This window comes from Poecilia reticulata, chromosome 23 (genome assembly GCF_904066995.2).
Source record: "Poecilia reticulata chromosome 23, P_reticulata-male-v2, whole genome shotgun sequence".
Taxonomy (NCBI): Eukaryota; Metazoa; Chordata; class Actinopteri; order Cyprinodontiformes; family Poeciliidae; genus Poecilia; species Poecilia reticulata.
The window spans coordinates 15,612,292-15,630,522 of record NC_088852.1 but is presented as its reverse complement, the minus strand read 5'-3'; the positions used below and the strand labels follow the sequence as shown (position 1 = coordinate 15,630,522).

The 18,231-nt window shown below is 43.5% G+C and overlaps 2 protein-coding genes and 1 long non-coding RNA gene across 4 annotated transcripts in view; 1 reads left to right on the top strand and 2 right to left on the bottom strand.

The window, feature by feature from the left end:
- Nucleotides 1-18,231, bottom strand: part of LOC103459599 (NXPE family member 3-like) — a 75,990-nt gene that overhangs the window by 51,289 nt on the left and 6,470 nt on the right. The window lies entirely within an intron of this gene.
- On the top strand, nt 1,070-17,739 carry LOC103459754 (NXPE family member 3-like). The gene is made up of 8 exons (XM_081603967.1): nt 1,070-1,826; nt 4,916-5,074; nt 6,198-6,641; nt 14,826-15,121; nt 16,099-16,169; nt 16,516-16,548; nt 16,709-16,897; nt 16,969-17,739. The coding sequence occupies exons 1-8, from the start codon at nt 1,728-1,730 to the stop codon at nt 17,502-17,504; spliced, it is 1,827 nt and encodes a 608-aa protein (XP_081460093.1). The 5' UTR covers nt 1,070-1,727; the 3' UTR covers nt 17,505-17,739.
- LOC145550171 (uncharacterized) lies at nt 2,114-3,765 on the bottom strand. The gene is made up of 3 exons (XR_014086052.1): nt 2,744-3,765; nt 2,260-2,672; nt 2,114-2,188 (listed from the first exon to the last, which is right to left on the bottom strand). It is a non-coding gene; the product is annotated as an uncharacterized LOC145550171 (long non-coding RNA).

Here is an 18,231-nt window from a genome sequence, read left to right as displayed (position 1 = left end):
TTGTTTAAGTGTTAAAACCTTTATTTTTTTGAGCAGTGTATATATATATATATATATATATATATATATATATATATATATATATATATATATATATATATATATATACACATATATACACATTTATTTAATTGCTGAATAAGTAAAAGTTGAACGTATGAACGCAGAGCATGCTCATTGCTCATTGATTGATTTCGTCTCCTGTCATGGTGGCAAACATCGCAGTGGGAGGGAGGATGAGAACAGTCACAGTGCTCCTTCTGCTTGGTTACTTGTTGCGCCGTTGGACAGTGTTCATAGTTGAACGTTATTTACCGTTAATGGCGATGTTTCAGTTGTGGTTTCTGACATGGGCAATATGGGTAACTACCCAGGGCGTTATTTTTCTAGGGATAGCAGGAGACATCTGCGGATTGTAGCACAGCGATGAAAGCAAAACAGAATGAAATTAGTTTTAATTGATACTGGTTAAATATATTTCAGTTCTAAGTATTTAATATCTAGGTGTTTTTATGGGAATGTGGATCTTTCAGATCAATCTGAAAACCAATTTTGATAGGTAAACTTAATGTTATTGTGTCATTTAGCGCGGGGCCCTGGTCTTGGGTTCGGTGGTCTTGACTACAACTCTGCTACATGGCTCCTTGGTTGCATGTCCTCCACCCCGCGCGCACCTTCTTTACATCCCCTTTCAGTTAGATTTCTTTCTAAATAAATGTGACTAATGAAGTTCATGCTATGTTAGGACAGGAGACAAAATGTTTCCATCCCTGAAATTATGATTCATAGAATCACATATCTAAGTCTAAACTGTTACAGAGAATAAACACAATAAGAACATGTTTAATCTGTGGTAGTGTTTATTAAAATGGCACATTTCTGATGTATTAAAATTAAATACGATCGGCACACTTAATGATATTAGCGATTAGGTAATGCATTCAGCGAGTACTTTTACTTTTAATACTTAAGTATTTTTAAAAACCAGTACTTTTTTACTTTTACTTAAGTAAAATGTTAATGTGGTACTTTGACTTTTACTTAAATACATTTTTGACTGTGTATTTGTACTTTTACTTAAGTAAATTTTTTGAGTACTTTCTCCACCACTGCTTGCTAGCACGTTACTCAAGCACATGCGCTTGAAACAAGCCTCCTATTGCCTTACAGGTTTATGATGATCTGTCCACTCCACCAGGTGGCAGATTAAATATCAACTTTCGACTTTTGCAGCCGTCCGTTCGTGCCGCACGTCTCATCACCCTTAACACAATAAAAACACCTCAGGATCTATAGAAACTTATCCACGCATTTATCTTCAACCGCATTGATAACTGCAGCAGCTTTGTAATTAAATCCAAGGAGATACAGCTTATCACTGAGCTTCGTTCGAGCCGATCATTCAAGCACGCTGCGATTCTCAGCACGCACGTCTTCCGCCGGTGTCCGAGCACCAAATTCTCGGTCCAATAAAATTGTCTAACTGCTGTTTCTCTCGCTGTGTGAGTCTCTAGATTGAAATGAACCCCTAGGCGGAAATTCAACCTGTAAGACTCTTCCGGCATCATCTATCACGCCTTCACCCCAGCCAATCAGGACGCACCACCTCTCCACCTCGATCCAATCACGTGGCAAGAGCTCCTTCAAAAAACGAAGCAACCACAGATCCAAACGCTTCAGTTGTGCTTCAACCCACCTCCTCCCCGTTTCCACCACCAACCTCACAGATGCCTCCAGGTCCCCTCAAGACTCCTCTCTCCAGGCTCCGCTCCACCACCAGTGACTGGGCCCGGGGGAAGACCTATCTGAGCTTCGTCTCTCTCTGTGTGAGTCTCTACAGATTGAATTTTTGATAAGAATGACTAATGGTTTCAACCACAATGCAAAGCAGCATTATTATCTCTCCAGGAAAGCTTGACCAACTCCTGTTAGCCACTGTACTAGTCATCTGTACACCTGCTCTAAAAGCATGGTACCGCCACCATGTGGATGAATGAAATTATCAAGTTTCTGCAATATAATTATCAAGTTTATTCAATAGAATTATCATTTTTGTGTCATGTTGGGACTTGGCTTTCAAACCCACATGCAAGAACACAATCAGACAGGCGAGTAAAATACAATGATTGTTTATTGAAAGGACAGGAAGTAGATGGTGAATACTGGATCAGCGGACCGGGTCGTCTTACTGTCAACAGGAGACACAGAGTTAGGAGGAGATCAACGGTGATTTCCGGGGAATAACTGAATAGTGCTTACTAGGAAGAGAGGTGATGTGGACGGAGTGGAGGCAGTGAGCTCGTAGGAGAGCGGTCAGGTAGCTTCCGTTGAGAAGACGGCCTGGAACTAGGTCCGTCAGAATTAGTTCTCCGGGGGGGTTCGGGCGTGGGTCTCCAGACCCGTGTCGTCCCGAAGGGGAATCCACCGTAGATGGATCAACAAAGGGGAAAAACGCACACACACGAGGAGTGGCGTCTGACCGGTAACACCGACAGCGTCGAGGGAGGACACAGGAGGTAAGTACACACAAGGGGTGGCGTCTGGCCGGTACCACCGACAGCATCGGGGAAACACACAGGAGGTTGACAATCCACGAAGGGGTGAAAGGCACACTCACTCAGAACCCAGCAACGATGGATCACACCAGAGCAACGAGGAGGCGGCAGGATAATCTGACGAGGAAGACAACAAGGAGTTAGACTGGAGCAGATCTGAGAAGGCCTATTTCTGGAACAAATGTTACCGAGGTAAGCAAACACTCAGGCGATGAGACGAAGAGGTGCTGCTGCTTATATCCGTAGTCCACGCCTCCTAAACGAGTCGCAGGTGTGAGTACGGGTTGAACCCAGCAGCTTCTCAGGGGTTCTGCGTGCAGGTGCCATCTGGTGGACACCAGGCGGAACAACGGTTCCATCCATGATAAAAAACCCATTCGAAACAAAAATAAAGAAAAGACTAACAAAAATAAATGGGGAAGACACAGAAGTTTGTTTCATATAATTATCACACTATGACTTGATAGTCCTCGAAACTTTATTTTTCAATGTGACAGCAATGTGCTTCCATACAGTGCTTTAACAAGTCAAAATGATGCTTGCTTGGTCAGATTGCACTAGCTTTGTCCAGCCAAAACAAGAGCGAGTAATGTCGCTAAGCCTGTTCAATTTGAACTGGAGCGCGTTGAAATTGATAGGAATGTAGAAATCACAAGGGGTAATGAAGAAGTAGTGGACCAAACTGAGGAAGAGGACTGAGTTGGCTGAAGAAGTTGATGTTTGTGCTGCTGCTGCTAACTTCAGCTTTGTAAATGAAGCAATTAAGTAGTTGATGTGCTGTGTGTGTGGTTTGGTCTTCAGTCCGGTAACACCTGTTTAGCGGTTTGTGATTTCACAGAAATCGAGCTTCAGAAGCAAAAGAGCTTTATTATTTAAGAGCTTGCAGCGCTGCTTGTCTCTAATGTGTCTTCCAGAGTCTTTCGCTTGCTCACTAGCCAGTGGCAGGGTTTAGCCGTTGTTTGTGGGGCATTTGGTTTTTGTCTTGCGACCACTTGTTAGATCCATTATCAATTTGTGCTTGTACAAATGACTCAAAGTCTTCTGGAGAGAAATGTTGAGAGCACAAATGTGGTTCCGGTAGACATTGTGTTCTGGCTCTCTCCCATTGTGCTCCGATTTTTTTTTTTTTCACATGAAGTGACGCAGACTCACCTCACTATTTTTTGTATTTATTTATTTTTTAATTACAGCCTACAGCGACGCTAAATTTACAACGGTCAAATGCAATATGATAATAAACAAAGTTAACCTTTCTATGTTTACTCTGTAGATTTCAGTACAGAATGGACCGAACAGTGTCATTAACCCAGCATGGATTGCGCAGATAAAAAATGGCATCTTCCAAGGGTGAAAAATATAATGAAAGCAACATGTGCAACTAAACAAAAAACATTCCCAATTGTATTCTTATGGCTTACCTTCCCAGGGAGCAGAGGTTTGTAATTCACTATTTTAAATCATTTGTTTGTTTGCCCTTTCGACTCATTGCCATAGGGTGTAACCAATTTTTGTCAAACAATACAGTTCAGGAGGTGTTAATAGCTTACATGTTCCACTGTTTTTGCAAACAATTTGACATTGGCTCCAGAAGGTGTTTTCTTCACAGTCGTAAAAGTCCGAAGTGCCTTTGATATCCTGCAGATTTTATGATGAGTTCAAAGGCTGAAACAGACAGGTGTATGTTGTATCCTGTCTGTGGGATTTATTACCCTGAGAGGTTCCATTGGCCCTCTCCATGTGACAAAATAGAGCCATCCGAGTATGCGTTGAGAAAACCTGCTGATCCTTTCAGGGACAAGGGTTGCTGGTTATCTCCAGCGATCTCCAGACATGACACACAACTATAAATGCATACACGCATGCCTAAGGACAATTTAAAGTAACCAATTGACTTCACCAATATGATTTTTGACTTTGGGAAAGAAAGTACTAAGAGAAAACCCATGTATGTAATGGGAGAAGATGTAAACTCCATGTAGAAAGACTCCAGGCTGGAATTCAAACCCAGGACCTTCTTGTTACAAGGCAACAACAGTAACAACTGTGCCGTCATGCAGCCAGACAGTGGATGTTTCACAAAATGATTTTCCCCAAAAGTGATACTCAAGGAGGATGTAAAAGAAGGAAGCAAATTCTCGAACTTTATCTACTTGCTTCCGCAATAGTGGCGGCACTATGGCTCCGCCCTGCAGTGCGGAGATCCAGAACTACCAAGCTGCAACTTTTAGATAAATTCCTGCTTCAACAAGACTGAGTCAAAAGGCTGACATATCTCACAAACAGTAACTCAGCTCTGCATTATTTTTAAAATCGATAGTCATTAACCTGGATGCTTTTTTTGATTTCGTCTTTTAACACAGAACCACATCAAGTCGTCACTCCTACTGGGAGGCCAAGCTTTAAGAAAACGTTTTACTCTGAAGTACGGATGGATCTTTCTGTTGTTGGCTTTCTGTGTCTTATGGATCATGTTTAGCTATCCCAACATTGCTGATCACATAGTGGCTAAATTAGCAGAAGTGAGTATTTGTCATCTTTAAAACATGAACTTCAACCTTATAAGCATTATAGGCTGGTAAAAGTACACCTTTCAAGTTCAATGACTTAAGTTTATTTGCATAGCACATTTCAGCAACAAGGCAGTTTAAAGTGCTTTACATCATAAAAATACAAAGTCACAAAACACACCACACATTAAACCAGAAAACATTCAATTTTGTCCAGTACCATGATAGTCCTTTGAAGGTAGCTAACCAAAGGTCTTTCCATATAAACATCATCACCCCATATATTTAGCACAGTTATTGCAATCAGCTTAATGACTAATATATGTGAAGACAGACAAGAAGGGTTAATTTCAGGGCTGAAGCAATAAATTGGATTAACCGTGATGGATTGATTATTGAAGAATTCTTCAACTAATTTAGGCAAATAATATTTTTCTAGGAGTATTCAGACTGTAAAGTTACTTGCTAAGAAAGCAACACAGTCAGAGCAGCAATTAAGCCAAAACTGTACAAACTGTCTGTAAATATGTTTTACCCTGTAAGCCTCAAGTGGCATCATTTTAGCTTCAGCTAATCTATTAATTAATGAATTCTATCCAATTATGAATTAAGCAGCTTTTCTATCCAATTATGAATTGGTTAATCAAAAAACCCTACCAAATTAACCCTTCACTGCATTATGTTTTTTTTTTTACTTTATTACACGTTAAAAATGCATTGCTGAAGCAGTTAAAGGAAAATACAGACTGTGCCAACATTTTTCATGTGATTAACTGATTTATTGTCACAATTATGGATAGAAAATTCGATTAATACAATAATAGTTAGCTGAAGCCCTAGTTCATTTAACTGATAACTCACAATCTTTGGGAAAGCTTCTGGACCTGTTTTAACTACCTGAGATACACTCATGAAAAGTATCTAAACCCAGATGGGAAAAAGAAGAAATGTTTGTGTTTTCAAACAAAATATTCAGTCGTACTTTTATGCTAATACAGGGTCACCTCAATATATGAAATCATGGAAATGTTAATATACAGTATTTTAGGAAGTTATTATAATTAATCAGTAATTTGTAAAGAAACTATGATTTTATGGCACTTGATTAGTAAAATCTCTAAACTTTATTCTCTAGCTGAAGAAGAAAGTTTCTCCCACCACCAGAACTCTGAAACGTCCCACTGAGCCTCCTAAGCCAACCAGTTTCTGCTCCTTCCACTCTGTGTTACCTGAAGACGCTCTTGAGTTAGAATCTTTAAAGAACTACATCACCTGGCCTGAAACCCCATCTGTCCCAGATAACTTCTCTCTGACTGACACCAGTCATCCTGCTCACAGCACTTTCACCATCCTTCCACGTGACGGAGGGGGAAGTTGGCATGTTGGTGATCAGCTGGAAGTTTTGATAAAAATGAATGACTTCAATGGACGCCCCAAGAAATCTGGTGGCGACGTCGTATTTGCTCGGCTGCACAATCTAACTGTTCATGCAGGTGTGGTGGGGAAAGTCTTTGATCATCACAATGGTTCCTACACGGCTGTTTTTCCTTTACTCTGGGAAGGAAGCGCACAGGTTGAGGTAAGACTGAATGTTTTCCTCTTAAATGTGAAAATAATGTGACTTAGATAAGGTCTCCTTTGTTGCTACTTTCACCTAAATAAGGTTTTTGTGTCATGACTTCTGGATATTGAGGACCTGAATGCTAGGAGAAGGCAGTTAATGTGTTAGAATAATTTATTAATTTGGCCTGAGTTATATCTGCTTGCTTTTGCCACATTTGCCACGACATAACTTTTTTTTTCCTCGTGTTGTCTATCATGCAGTCAGGAATCTGAAAGGTGATGACTAATGTGGAAAAACAGAAACTTACTTTTTGCAAAAGCAACTCGAGCACAAAGAATTAAGCATGTAAAATTACAGATTTAACCTAATTCTAAGGCATTTCGTGTTCAAAGGTGGCCAATGTCCTGCAGAATCAATAGCTATAGACTTTGAGACTTAATGTTGTCTTCAGATTAGCTGACCAATACAGAGTAGAGAGTACCATGGGGTTCCTCGTCTTACAACTCCAAGTGCAAGGCAGTAGGTAGACAATACAGCAGTGGACAGATGTTTTCTGGGTTTACAATTTGCTAGGAGAATGACTTTTGCCTGACTGCATTGTATGAAATGGAACGTTGGGAGGAGACAAGATTGCCGTTTTCCAGCCTGGGACTGGCCCTTGCTTGAACCTGTATCCCCTGCTCTATCCCCTGCTCTATCCCCTGCTTCACTGGCAGAGGAGCTCAATCACTTCTTCACCTGTTTTGAGGCTAAATCACCAGCAGAGCCCCTGCTGCAGCTGGCATCTCTCCACAGCCAGTCCATCACAGTACAGGCAGAGAAAGCGTGGATTACCTCGAGGACAGTGAAGTGCTGGACAGCTACTGGATCTGATGGTGTAAGAGACAGACCAGCAAATTGGGGTTTTACCAGTCCCCCATCTGGTGCTCCATCCCACATTGCTTAAAGTCCTCCATCAGCCCTCTGCCAAAAAAGAACATTAGCAGTCTCAATGACTACCGGCCAGTGGCACTATCATCATGAAGTGCCTTGAAAAACTGGTTCAGAGTCGCATTACTTCTCATCTGCCACCCAAATTGTACCCTCACCAGTTTGCAAACAGAGCCAGCTGGTCTACAGAGGATGCTATCGCTACCACTATGCACACCATATTGGCACACATGGAACATTAAAGGAGCAACACAAGGACCTGGAATTAGGCTTGGAATGATGGCTTTTAACACCATCATTCCAAGCAGACTGGTGAGGAAACTGGGGGTCTCCCCCAAACATCTGCTGCTGGATCATAGCCTTTTTGATAGGCCACTCCCAGAGTATTAGAGGAGGATCCCACCTGTCCTCAGCAGTGAGCACCAGCACCGGCTCTCCACAAGGCTGTGTGTTAAACCCCCTACTCTACACCCATGGCTGTAGCCTCACCCACCCAAACAATACCATTATAGAGTTTGCTGATGATACTACAGTGGTGCAAACAGAATGGAGGTGGAACAACTGTCTGGTGCACCAAGAACAGCCTTCGTTTTAACACCTCCACTAAATGATTGTCGACTTCAGGAGGTGTAAACCAGATGTTCAACCAATCATTATAAATGGGGAGAGGGTGGAGATGGTGTCAAATTTCACCATCTCCATGTTGGTGAAGACCAACATCAATGAAGACCTGACCTGGAACACTACCTCAGTCACAACAGAGACTGTACTTCCCGAGGACTCTCAGGAAGAACAACCTGAGAACTGAGTTCTTGGTGTCCTTCTTTCACTGCTCTGTGGAGTCGGTGTGGAGCCATGGCATCCCGCTTTGGTTCTCCAGTTACATTGCGACAGAGAGGAATTAACTCCAGAGGGTGATAATCACCACCCAGAGACTGATTGGCTGCCCTTTTATATCTCTGGAGGAGATCTACAGGACCCACTGCCCGCAGTATCATCAAGGACACCTCACACCCCTGCCACCACCTCTTCAAACTCCTGCCCTCAGGGAGGCGTTTCGGGGAAATAAAGTCAAGGACAAACAGACTAAAAAACAGTTTCTACCCAAGAGCTGTTGTTGCCCTGAACACAGCTAATCAATCTAAAACCTTATTTATTTATTTTTTCCTTGACATCCCAGTTTATACTTATTGAGATAGACTTATTTATTGTTATCTTATTCAGTTATTTGACTTGCCTTCGAGAGTTGCAATTTTTTAAATTCCGTTGTGCTTTCTTCATGTAGAATGATGATAAAAGTAATTCTGATTCTGATGTTCTTAATAAATGTATGTATAAATCACCAAACCAAAGGGAGATCACTGATCATACAAACCGTTTGGATTAAGAATCGGATGTCACTCAACTTGTATTTGAAGGCAAACAAGTAAATAGCTTTGGCAATATAGTGCCATTGTTATGATTCATGTCCTGTCCATGCTGTGTTAATCACTCATTCAGCTCACCTGCCACTCCTGATTTCTTACCTGTTCCACCTGGGCCTTGCCCTACTAAACACCCCTCAGCCTCTGCTTCCTTGCCAGATTATCAACAGCCACAAGCCAGTAGAGATCCAGCGTTTCCTTCCAAGCCTTCACTGTTTCTACGACCTCTTTCTGTCCATGGATTTATCCCTCCTGCCAAGCCCTTCATGGATCCCTTCTATTCTGGATTTCTGGACCCTGACCCAAGCTCTTCCTCACGACCACCGATTATCGCCTGCCCCTCAAAGCTAAGTTTGCTCTCTCTGTCATCGTGTGTATAACCTCTGCCTTATTATCGACAAAGTCCCTGGGTGTTGCGTTTTGGATCTCCTCGTGGAGATCTTCATTGCTACCACAGAAGCCTGTTCCACTGGTTTCCTGCATTTCCCTGTCATCAGACCCTCTGTTCCATCCATCCACTGCTCTACAGGTCAGTTAAGATGAACCTTTACATGATACCCCTCCTTTATCTGTGCATTACCAGCCTTCTTCCCCCTCTCCTCAGTGCTGTGTTTGATGACCTCTTCCTGAGCAGAAACCAGTATCTGAAAATAAACTTGTTTTTTTCCTTCTATATACTCCTGTGAGTGGTTGAATTTCCAGGTCCCCTCTGAGTGTCCTTACAGTATAATCTGGCTACTATGGACATGTCACCCGCACAGGAGTGCCGTTCAAGTGTTGAAGGCGCTATTAACCGCCTGGAATCTAACATGCAAGAAATGATGTCTATGCTTGATAAGTTGTCCTCCTCTCCTCCCCCAAAGAGTGCCTCTTCTCCTAGCCCCAAGGCTTCTACGTCTGGTTACCAGGTCTCGCCCATTTATGAGCCCCGTCTGTCACCTCCAGAGGTGTTTAAGGGTGAGCAGAGTCAATGTTGTCCTTTCATTACTCAGTGTGAGATTGTCTTTGAACTTCAACCATCATCTTTCCCCACTGAATGTGCTAAAGTTGCCTATGCTATTTCCCTTCTCTCAGGGAAGGCCAAGTTATGGGGTACTGCTGAGTGGCAGAAGGACTCCCTCATTTGTTATCGGTTCAAGGACTTTTCCAAGGAGCTAATCAGGGTCTTTGATTCAGGAGCAGACACTGAGTTCATGGACCGTGGCCTTGCCGAATCTCTTGGTATCCAACTCCTACCCACCTCTAAGCGTCTTGAAGTTTTGGCTATTGACGGCCATGTATTTCACCAGGTCACCCACGAAACAGGTCCCATTAAGTTCAGTATTTCCGGAAATCACCATGAACTAATTTCCTTCCTGATAAATGATAAATGACAAAGGCTGCCCTTTGTCACCGATTCTGTTCATTACTTTTATGGACAGAATTTCTAGGCGCAGCCGAGGTGTTGAGGGGATCCGTTTTGGTGGCCTTAGGATCGCATCTCTGCTTTTTGCGGATGATGTGGTCCTGTTGGCTTCATCGGAACGTGATCTGCAGCTCTCACTGGAGCGGTTCGCAGCCGAGTGTGAAGCGGCCGGGATGAGGCTCAGTGCCTCCAAATCCGAGGCCATTGTCTTGAGCTGGAAAAGGGTAGAGTGCCTTCTCCGGGTCAGGGGGATCGTCCTGCCTCAAGTGGAGGAGTTTAAGTATCTGGGGATCTTGTTCACGAATGAGGGAAGAAGGGAGCGGGAGGTTGACAGGCGGATTGGGGCAGCGTCTGCCGTGAAGCGGGCGCTGTACCGGTCCGTCGTGGTGAAGAGAGCTGAGCCAAAAAGTGAAGCTCTCGATTTACCGGTCGATCTACGTTCCCACCCTCATCTATGGTCATGAGCTTTGGGTCATGAACGAGATCACGGATACAAGCGGCTGAAATGGGCTTCCTCCGCAGGGTGGCTGGGCTCTCCCTTAGAGATAGGGTGAGACGCTCGGTCATCCGGGAGGGACTCAGAGTAGAGCCGCTGCTCCTCCACGTCGAGAGGAGCCAGTTGAGGTGGCTCGGGCATCTGGTCAGGATGCTCCCTGGACGCCTCCCTGGAGAGGTGTTCCGGGAACGTCCCACCGGGAGGAGGCCTCGGGGAAGACCCAGGACACGCTGGAGGGAGTGTCTCTCGGCTGGCCTGGGAACGCCTTGGGATTCCTCCGGAGGAGCTGGAAGAAGTGGCTGGGGAGAGGGAAGTCTGGGCCTCCCTTCTGAAGCTGCTGCCCCCGCGACCCGACCCCGGATAAGCGGAAGAAAATGGATGGATGGATAATAAATTCCCCTGGTCTCCCTGTCATTTTGGGGGCCATTTGGGTTAAGAAAACACAACCTCCACATTGACTGGGTTAGGGGCGAGGTGTTAGGCTGGTCACCATCTTGCCACTTGCCTCTTAGCAGCTTCGGTCCCCTGTACTGTCCCTATCTCAGACAGGAGACCTACCCCGACTTATCCAAAGTACCTGCTGTTTACCATGACCTCAGGGAGGTCTTTAACAAGCATCGAGCCACTTCCCTTCCCCCCCATCGGCTCTATGATTGTGCTATCGATTTGCTTCCTGATGCCTTTCCTCCCAAAGGCCATCTTTTCCCTCTCTCTGGCCCAGAGGATAAGGCCATGAGGGATTATGTCAGTGACTCACTCAAGGCAGGCATCATCCATCCTTATTCCTCCCCAGCTGGTGCAGGTTTCTTCTTTGTGGGCAAAAAAGATGGTTCCTTAAGACCCTGTATTGACTACAGAAGATTGAATGACATCACAGTCAAAAACCGTTACCCACTTCCCCTAATGAACACTGCCTTTGACCTGATCCAGGGATCCACTGTTTTTACTAAGCTTGATCTTAGAAATGCCTACCATCTGGTCCGGATCAAAGAGGGGGATGAGTGGAAGACGGCCTTTAACACCCCAACCGGTCATTATGAATACCTTGTAATGCCCTTTGGCCTGTCCAACTCTCCTGCTGTGTTCCAGGCACTTGTCAATGATGTCCTCAGGGACATGGTTGGTCGTTTTGTTTATGTTTATCTGGATGACATTTTGATTTTTTTCTAAGGATCTCACAGCCCATCAAGCTCATGTCCATTCTGTCATTCTCTGCTTGCTGCAGAATAACTTGTTTGTCAAGGCAGAAAAGTGTGAGTTTCACAAACAGTCCACTTCATTCTTGGGTTTCGTCATCTCTCCTAACAGGATTTCCATGGACCCCAGCAAGACGGTTGCCATCAAGAATTGGCCCCACCCACAAGACCTCAGGCAATTTCAAAGATTTCTGGGGTTTGCAAACTTTTATCACCGGTTCATCCGCAATTTCAGCTCTGTAGCCTCTCCACTTTATGCTCTTACCTCATCCAAGTGCAAGTTTGTTTGGGGTAAGACTGCTGCTGAGTCCTTTGATCACCTTAAGAGGGCTTTCACCTCAGCTCCTGTCCTCCGCACACCGGACCCTTCCCGTCAATTCATTGTTGAAGTGGATGCTTCTGACTCGGGGGTGGGAGCCATACTCAGTCAGAGGTGCACTGATGGAAAGACTCACCCATGTGCCTTCTTTTCCAGAAAGCTGTCTTCTGCAGAGACCAACTATGATGTTGGTGACCGTGAACTACTGGTGGTTAAACTGGCACTTGAGTGGAGGCACTGGCTTGAGGGAGCTAAGGAACCCTTTGTGGTTTGGACTGATCATAAAAATCTGCAGTACCTCAAGTCAGCAAGGAGACTCAACCTCAGGCAATCCAGATGGGCCTTGAACTTCAGTCGCTTTAATTTTTCACTAACTTACAGACCTGGGAGTAAGAACGCTAAGCCAGACGCACTCTCCAGGCTTCATGAGACTATGGAGGAGGGTCAAGAGGTAAAGCAGGCAGACTGTGCTCCCCATGTCAGTGCGACTAGCAGTTTCCGAGCTGGAGCAGAAAATAAGAGAAGCCCATCAACTAACCCCCATCCCTGATATCTATCCTAAAGATCGACTGTTTGTTCCGGAGCAGCTAATACTTGAGGTACTGCCATTCTGTCATGAGTCTAGACTTTTCTGTCATCCAGGAGTCACCAAGACCCTATCTGTGATCAGGAGTTATTTCTGGTGGGGAGCTATGCTACAAGATGTTACAGAGTTCATCAAGGCTTGCAGAGTTTGCTGTCAGGCTAAACCATCCCGTCGGCCACCCTCTGGGCTTCTGCAACCCCTTCCTGTTCCACACTGCCCATAGTCCCACGTATCCATGGATTTTGTGATTGGTTTACCCTCTTCCAATAACCACTCTGTCCTTCTCATTGATCATTTCTCCAAGATGTTCCACCTGATACCACTTCGCAAACTGTCTTCCTCCAAGGAGCTGGGAGGGATTCTGGCCTGTGAGGTGTTTCGCCTGCATGGGCTGCCAACTGACATTGTTTCTGACAGGGGACCCCAGTTTGTCTCTAGATTCTGGAAGGAATTTTGTGGTCTCCTGGGTATCACAGTGAGTCTCTCATCAGGGTTCCACCCTCAAACTGACCGGCAACGGAGAGGATCAACCAGGAAGTGGAGACCAAGCTTCGGATGCTCTGTGAACATGATCCCTCTTCTTGGTCACAGAACCTACCATGGGTGGAGTATGCACTCAATTCTCTCCCTTCTAATTCTACAGGGCTGTCTCCCTTTTACACCGTTTACGGTTACCAGCCTCCTGTGTTGTCTCTTCAAGAAAGACCCACTAGAGTCCCCTCTGCTCATTCCTCGCCCTTGAAGTGCCAGCAGGTATGGCGTCAGGCCTGCAGGGCTCTTCTGAAGACCTCTGCTTTATGTTCCAGATTTGCCAATCATCGCAGAGTTCCAGCACCCACCTACCTCAAAGGACAAAGAGTCTGGCTATCCACCAAGGACCTCCTCTTGTGGATTGAAAACCGCAAGCTAGCCCCTTGTTTCATAGGACCCTTCCCGATTTCCAAAGTGATCAACCCAGTGGCTGTTCAGCTCCGCCTCCCCAGGACTCTCAGGGTTTGTCCCACCTTTCATGTGTCCCGTATCAAACCTGCCTTCACTTCACGGTTGGTACCCTCCTCCACACCCATCCTCCCACCCGGATCATTGATGGAGGTCCCGCTCACACTGTGCGCTGTCTCCTTTGGTCCAGACGTTGGAGCCGGTCCATCCATTACTTGGTGGACTGGGAGGGATACGGGCCGGAGGAGCGCTCCTGTGTGCTGGCCCGACATGTTTTGCACAGGTCCCTTATCGCCTGCCCCTCAAAGCTGAGTTTGCTCTCTCTGTCCTCTTGTGTATAACCTCTGCCTTATTATTGACAAAGTCCCTGGGTGTTGCGTTTTGGAGCTCTTTGTGGAGATCTTCATTGCTTCCTCAGAAGCCTGTTCCACTGGTTTCCTGCATTTCCCTGTCATCAGACCCTCTGTTCCTCTGCTCCATTCGTCCATTGCTCTACAGGTCAGTTAAGATGAACCTTTACATGATAACCCTCCTTCATCTGTGCATCACCAGCCTTCTTCCCTTTCTCCTCAGTGCTGTGTTTGACGACCTCTTCCTGAGCAGAAACCAGTATCTGAAAATAAACTTGTTTTTTTTTTCCTTTCATATACTCCTGTGTGTGGTTGAATTTCCGGGTCCTCTCTGAGTGTCCTTACAACCATGTTACATTTACCAGTGAGATTTTCCAGTTCTGAACCAGAGAAGTGATATATTATTCCAGTTAATTTGCTATGAGAAATTTTTCTGTAATAGATACTATATATCTTGCACAAATAAAAACATTGACTTTTTGGGTTTTACATATATTCAAATCTTACTTCACAAGAGAAATTGTGTTGTGAGAATTCTTGTTGTTTTCACAAAGGTGACCATGGTCCACTCCAGTGAGGCAGTCACAGTCCTAGAGAGAGTGAACTTGGAAAAGCCTGACACAATTCTTTTCCAGAGCCTCTTCCGTTCAGGCTCAGTGACTGAAGCTACCAATTGTAACATGTGCCTTAAGGCACTTCCGGAGCAGCTGTGCAATCTGACTGACACCCGAACCGGTGAACCCTGGTTCTGCTACAAGCCAAAGACCCTCAAATGTGAACACAGGATCACCCATGCCTTCAAAGGTTATGTACCACAACCAATGGGCAAGAAGGCCAAGCTCTTTCAAAGGTAAAATTAATAATTGGTTATTCAGCTCTTTTCTATTGCATGAAAAATGTCTTAAAACTTTTTATGTCTCATTGCACACTAGCTGGGGATAGTGTGCAATGAGACTTTAGGGGAGTTGACTGTAGTTCACTGACTTCAGAATCAGACATGTATTTACTAAACAAATTGATATCTTTTCATCTTTCAGGTGTTTTTTTTCCTTTGGCTTTGGTTTGTTTTTGTTTTTTTTTTATCTTTTTGTTGTTGACATCGAATCATATCCTGTGCAGGAGTTTATAACTCAGAAGTGACCTACAAACTACTATGTTGCCAAACCAGAAAAACATACCATCAACATTCAAGAGAAACAGACGAAGACTGTGTGGAATACTTCCAAAATGTCCCCAATAAGACAAAAAAGGAAGATACTATTTGTTTCTTGTTACCATCACAGAGAATTTTATCTTATTTTATGTTTTTTTAATGTACCCTATCTGGTAGTGTGGCACTAAGACTTGCTGTTTGAGTGCCACAATAAAGCCCAACAGATTTACTTTCGAAAGTGGAGCATTAAGACTTTCACTATTATGTTCACTTGATATTTATATCAACAAAACTTTATTAGTAACTTTTTGGGTTTATCTAAAAAGTAATAGACGCATAGATAAAAGAGAAATGGAGAAAAAAACGTCTCTGCAGTCATCTGTCGGGATAACAGCATCAGAGCATCTGGCCTTAAAAACCTGAACATGCTAGTAAGGTTAGCTCTGTCCTAGAGACAGATGTGGAGCCTGATGAACCTGTTGTGGAAAATGGATTAGTCACAAAATGGAAGCCAGTACAGACTAATCTATACTTCATTTACAAGTAATGTAATGTGACGAACCTGAGCTGAAGTCAATTGAATGAAAGTGAAGAAAATGTGGCATTCAGTAAGACTGCATTAGTTTTGGTTTTAGTTAAGAGAGTTTCATCCAGTTTCTTTGCTCTTGTTACAGTGGGGTCAACTTGAAAGTCTCCATTCCATCTTTTGGACCTTCCAGTATCACCATTTTACCAAAACCAATAGGTAAACGTTGCTATATTGTCATAAATGTGTTACAATGAATTATTGATTGCCTGACAGATGAATAAAATGTAAGCAGTTTTTCTATGTGTGGTTTTCTCAGACAACTTTGTCCACTTAATTTTATAATTTACCTGATCAGTTTGGACTTTATTTCAGGTATATAAAAATGAGTCACATGTAGTTGCATAAAACATAATGCATGCATTTAGAAAGACATGCATTTTTGTTGAATAACCCGTAAAATGTTGATCTGCTATGAAACTGCGATAATGTAGAACAGTTGTTTTTTCTGCTCAAGTTACTGTCATAATACACAATCACAAATTTAATTTGTTTTTTCTTCCAGTTCTCAATAAAACAGTCCCTGTTAACATGTCAGGTAAAGTTGCTGTTTTTATTATTGAGTAAAAATTTAATATCCACAAAGGTGTTTCTGTAAAGTAATGCTGACCTTCACTTTTTTAAGTCTTCAGTGATCATAACATCTTTTTGGTTTTCTTTTCTGTTTTGGATGTTCTTCTGAATCTCCCCTCGTCTAGGAGAAGCCATGAGAGCCAGTCCTGCTGGTTATTACTACCAGGGCGCATGGCGAGCACTAGACGGCACCACAGTTCATCAGTTTAATAACGCCACAGCAATCAGCCATTGTCTGAAAGGGAAAGTTCTCCATCTGTATGGAGACTCCACCGTCAGGCAGTGGTTTGAATTCTTAATTGCTGAAGTTCCAGGTAGATACTCAGTAGAAATGTTTGACAATTCAAATTGGTTCTTTCTGATGAGTTCTCTGTTACACTTTCAGATCTCAAGAAGTTTGACCTGAAAACCCCCCCAAAAACCGGACCCTTTATGGCCTTGGATTATAAAAACAACATTTTATTGACGTTCCGCAGCCACGGCCCTCCGCTTCGTGCTTATACGTTGCCGGTCAGTGAGTTCCATTTTGTTGCCAACGAACTGGACAGTGTGGTTGGAGGCACAAACACTATAGTTATTTTTGGCGTCTGGGCACACTTTGGCGTTTACCCTGTGGAGGTCTACATCCGACGTCTGCTGAGCATAAGGAGGGCAGTGGAGAGGTTGTTGACCAGAGCTCCAGATACTCTGGTTATCATCAGGACTGGTAATCCCAAAAGGCTGATGCTGACCGTCAACGATTACTACGCATTGCAGCGAGACAAGATACTCAGAGCAATATTCAAAGAAGTGAATGTCCGACTGCTGGATGCCTGGGAGATGACCCAAGCCCACTACCTTCCACATGACCTCCACCCACCACAACCCATAATTAAGAATATGATAGATGTTATTTTGTCCCACATATGTCCCCAGAGGTGAATTGTAAAGAAACATGGAAGAAGTAGAAGATTGTAGAAATGGGTGGTCTGGTAACTATTGGTGATTGGTAACACATACTTACAGTTTGATTTTTGGCACAAACTAATTCAGCTGTACGGAAAAAACATTAACAAAAAGAAGCAGATGGTTGGTGTTTTATGGGTAAATGTAAGGACACTTTGTGGTGTATTAAATCTTTCATTCCATTAAATATTCAATAAAAAACATAACCCTATCTAATCTCCTAACAGTCAACATCCAATTTTACCTCAAACGTCTCGTCTCAGGCCTGTTGCCTCTACGACTTTTTCACAACTTAATGCATTCTGATGTATATCGATGTAGAGCTCTGCATTAATATGCTCAGGTATGCTCGCTATGCTAGCTTAGATCTTATCAGTTATGTTCTGTGTGGTGTTTTTCAAGAAATTACTCAAATTACATGGTGATCACAGTTCTGAAAGTCAATCATGTGAAAACTGAAGACATGGAGGTAACATAGAGATAAACATTTGATATTTAAATGACTTTAAAAAAATTATGAGTCAAAGTTAATATAGTGAGTTGTGTAGTTAATGTTATTTTAACAATAAAAACATTTTAATCTGTTTATTTTTTACATGCTAACTAAAAAATCAATTTCAATTGCATAGTTATTAGTGTAATCTGTACACTTAGCACTAGTAACATTATTTCCATTACTAATGATTCTCTGTGTATTATGTGT

Coding starts and splice junctions, on each gene's coding strand:
- LOC103459754 (XM_081603967.1), top strand. CDS start 1,728: ATGCCTCCAGGTCCCCTCAAGACTCCTCTCTCCAGGCTCCGCTCCACC. Junction 5,075..6,197: donor TAGTGGCTAAATTAGCAGAA/GTGAGTATTTGT, acceptor TTTATTCTCTAG/CTGAAGAAGAAAGTTTCTCC. Junction 16,170..16,515: donor CATTTTACCAAAACCAATAG/GTAAACGTTGCT, acceptor TTTTTCTTCCAG/TTCTCAATAAAACAGTCCCT.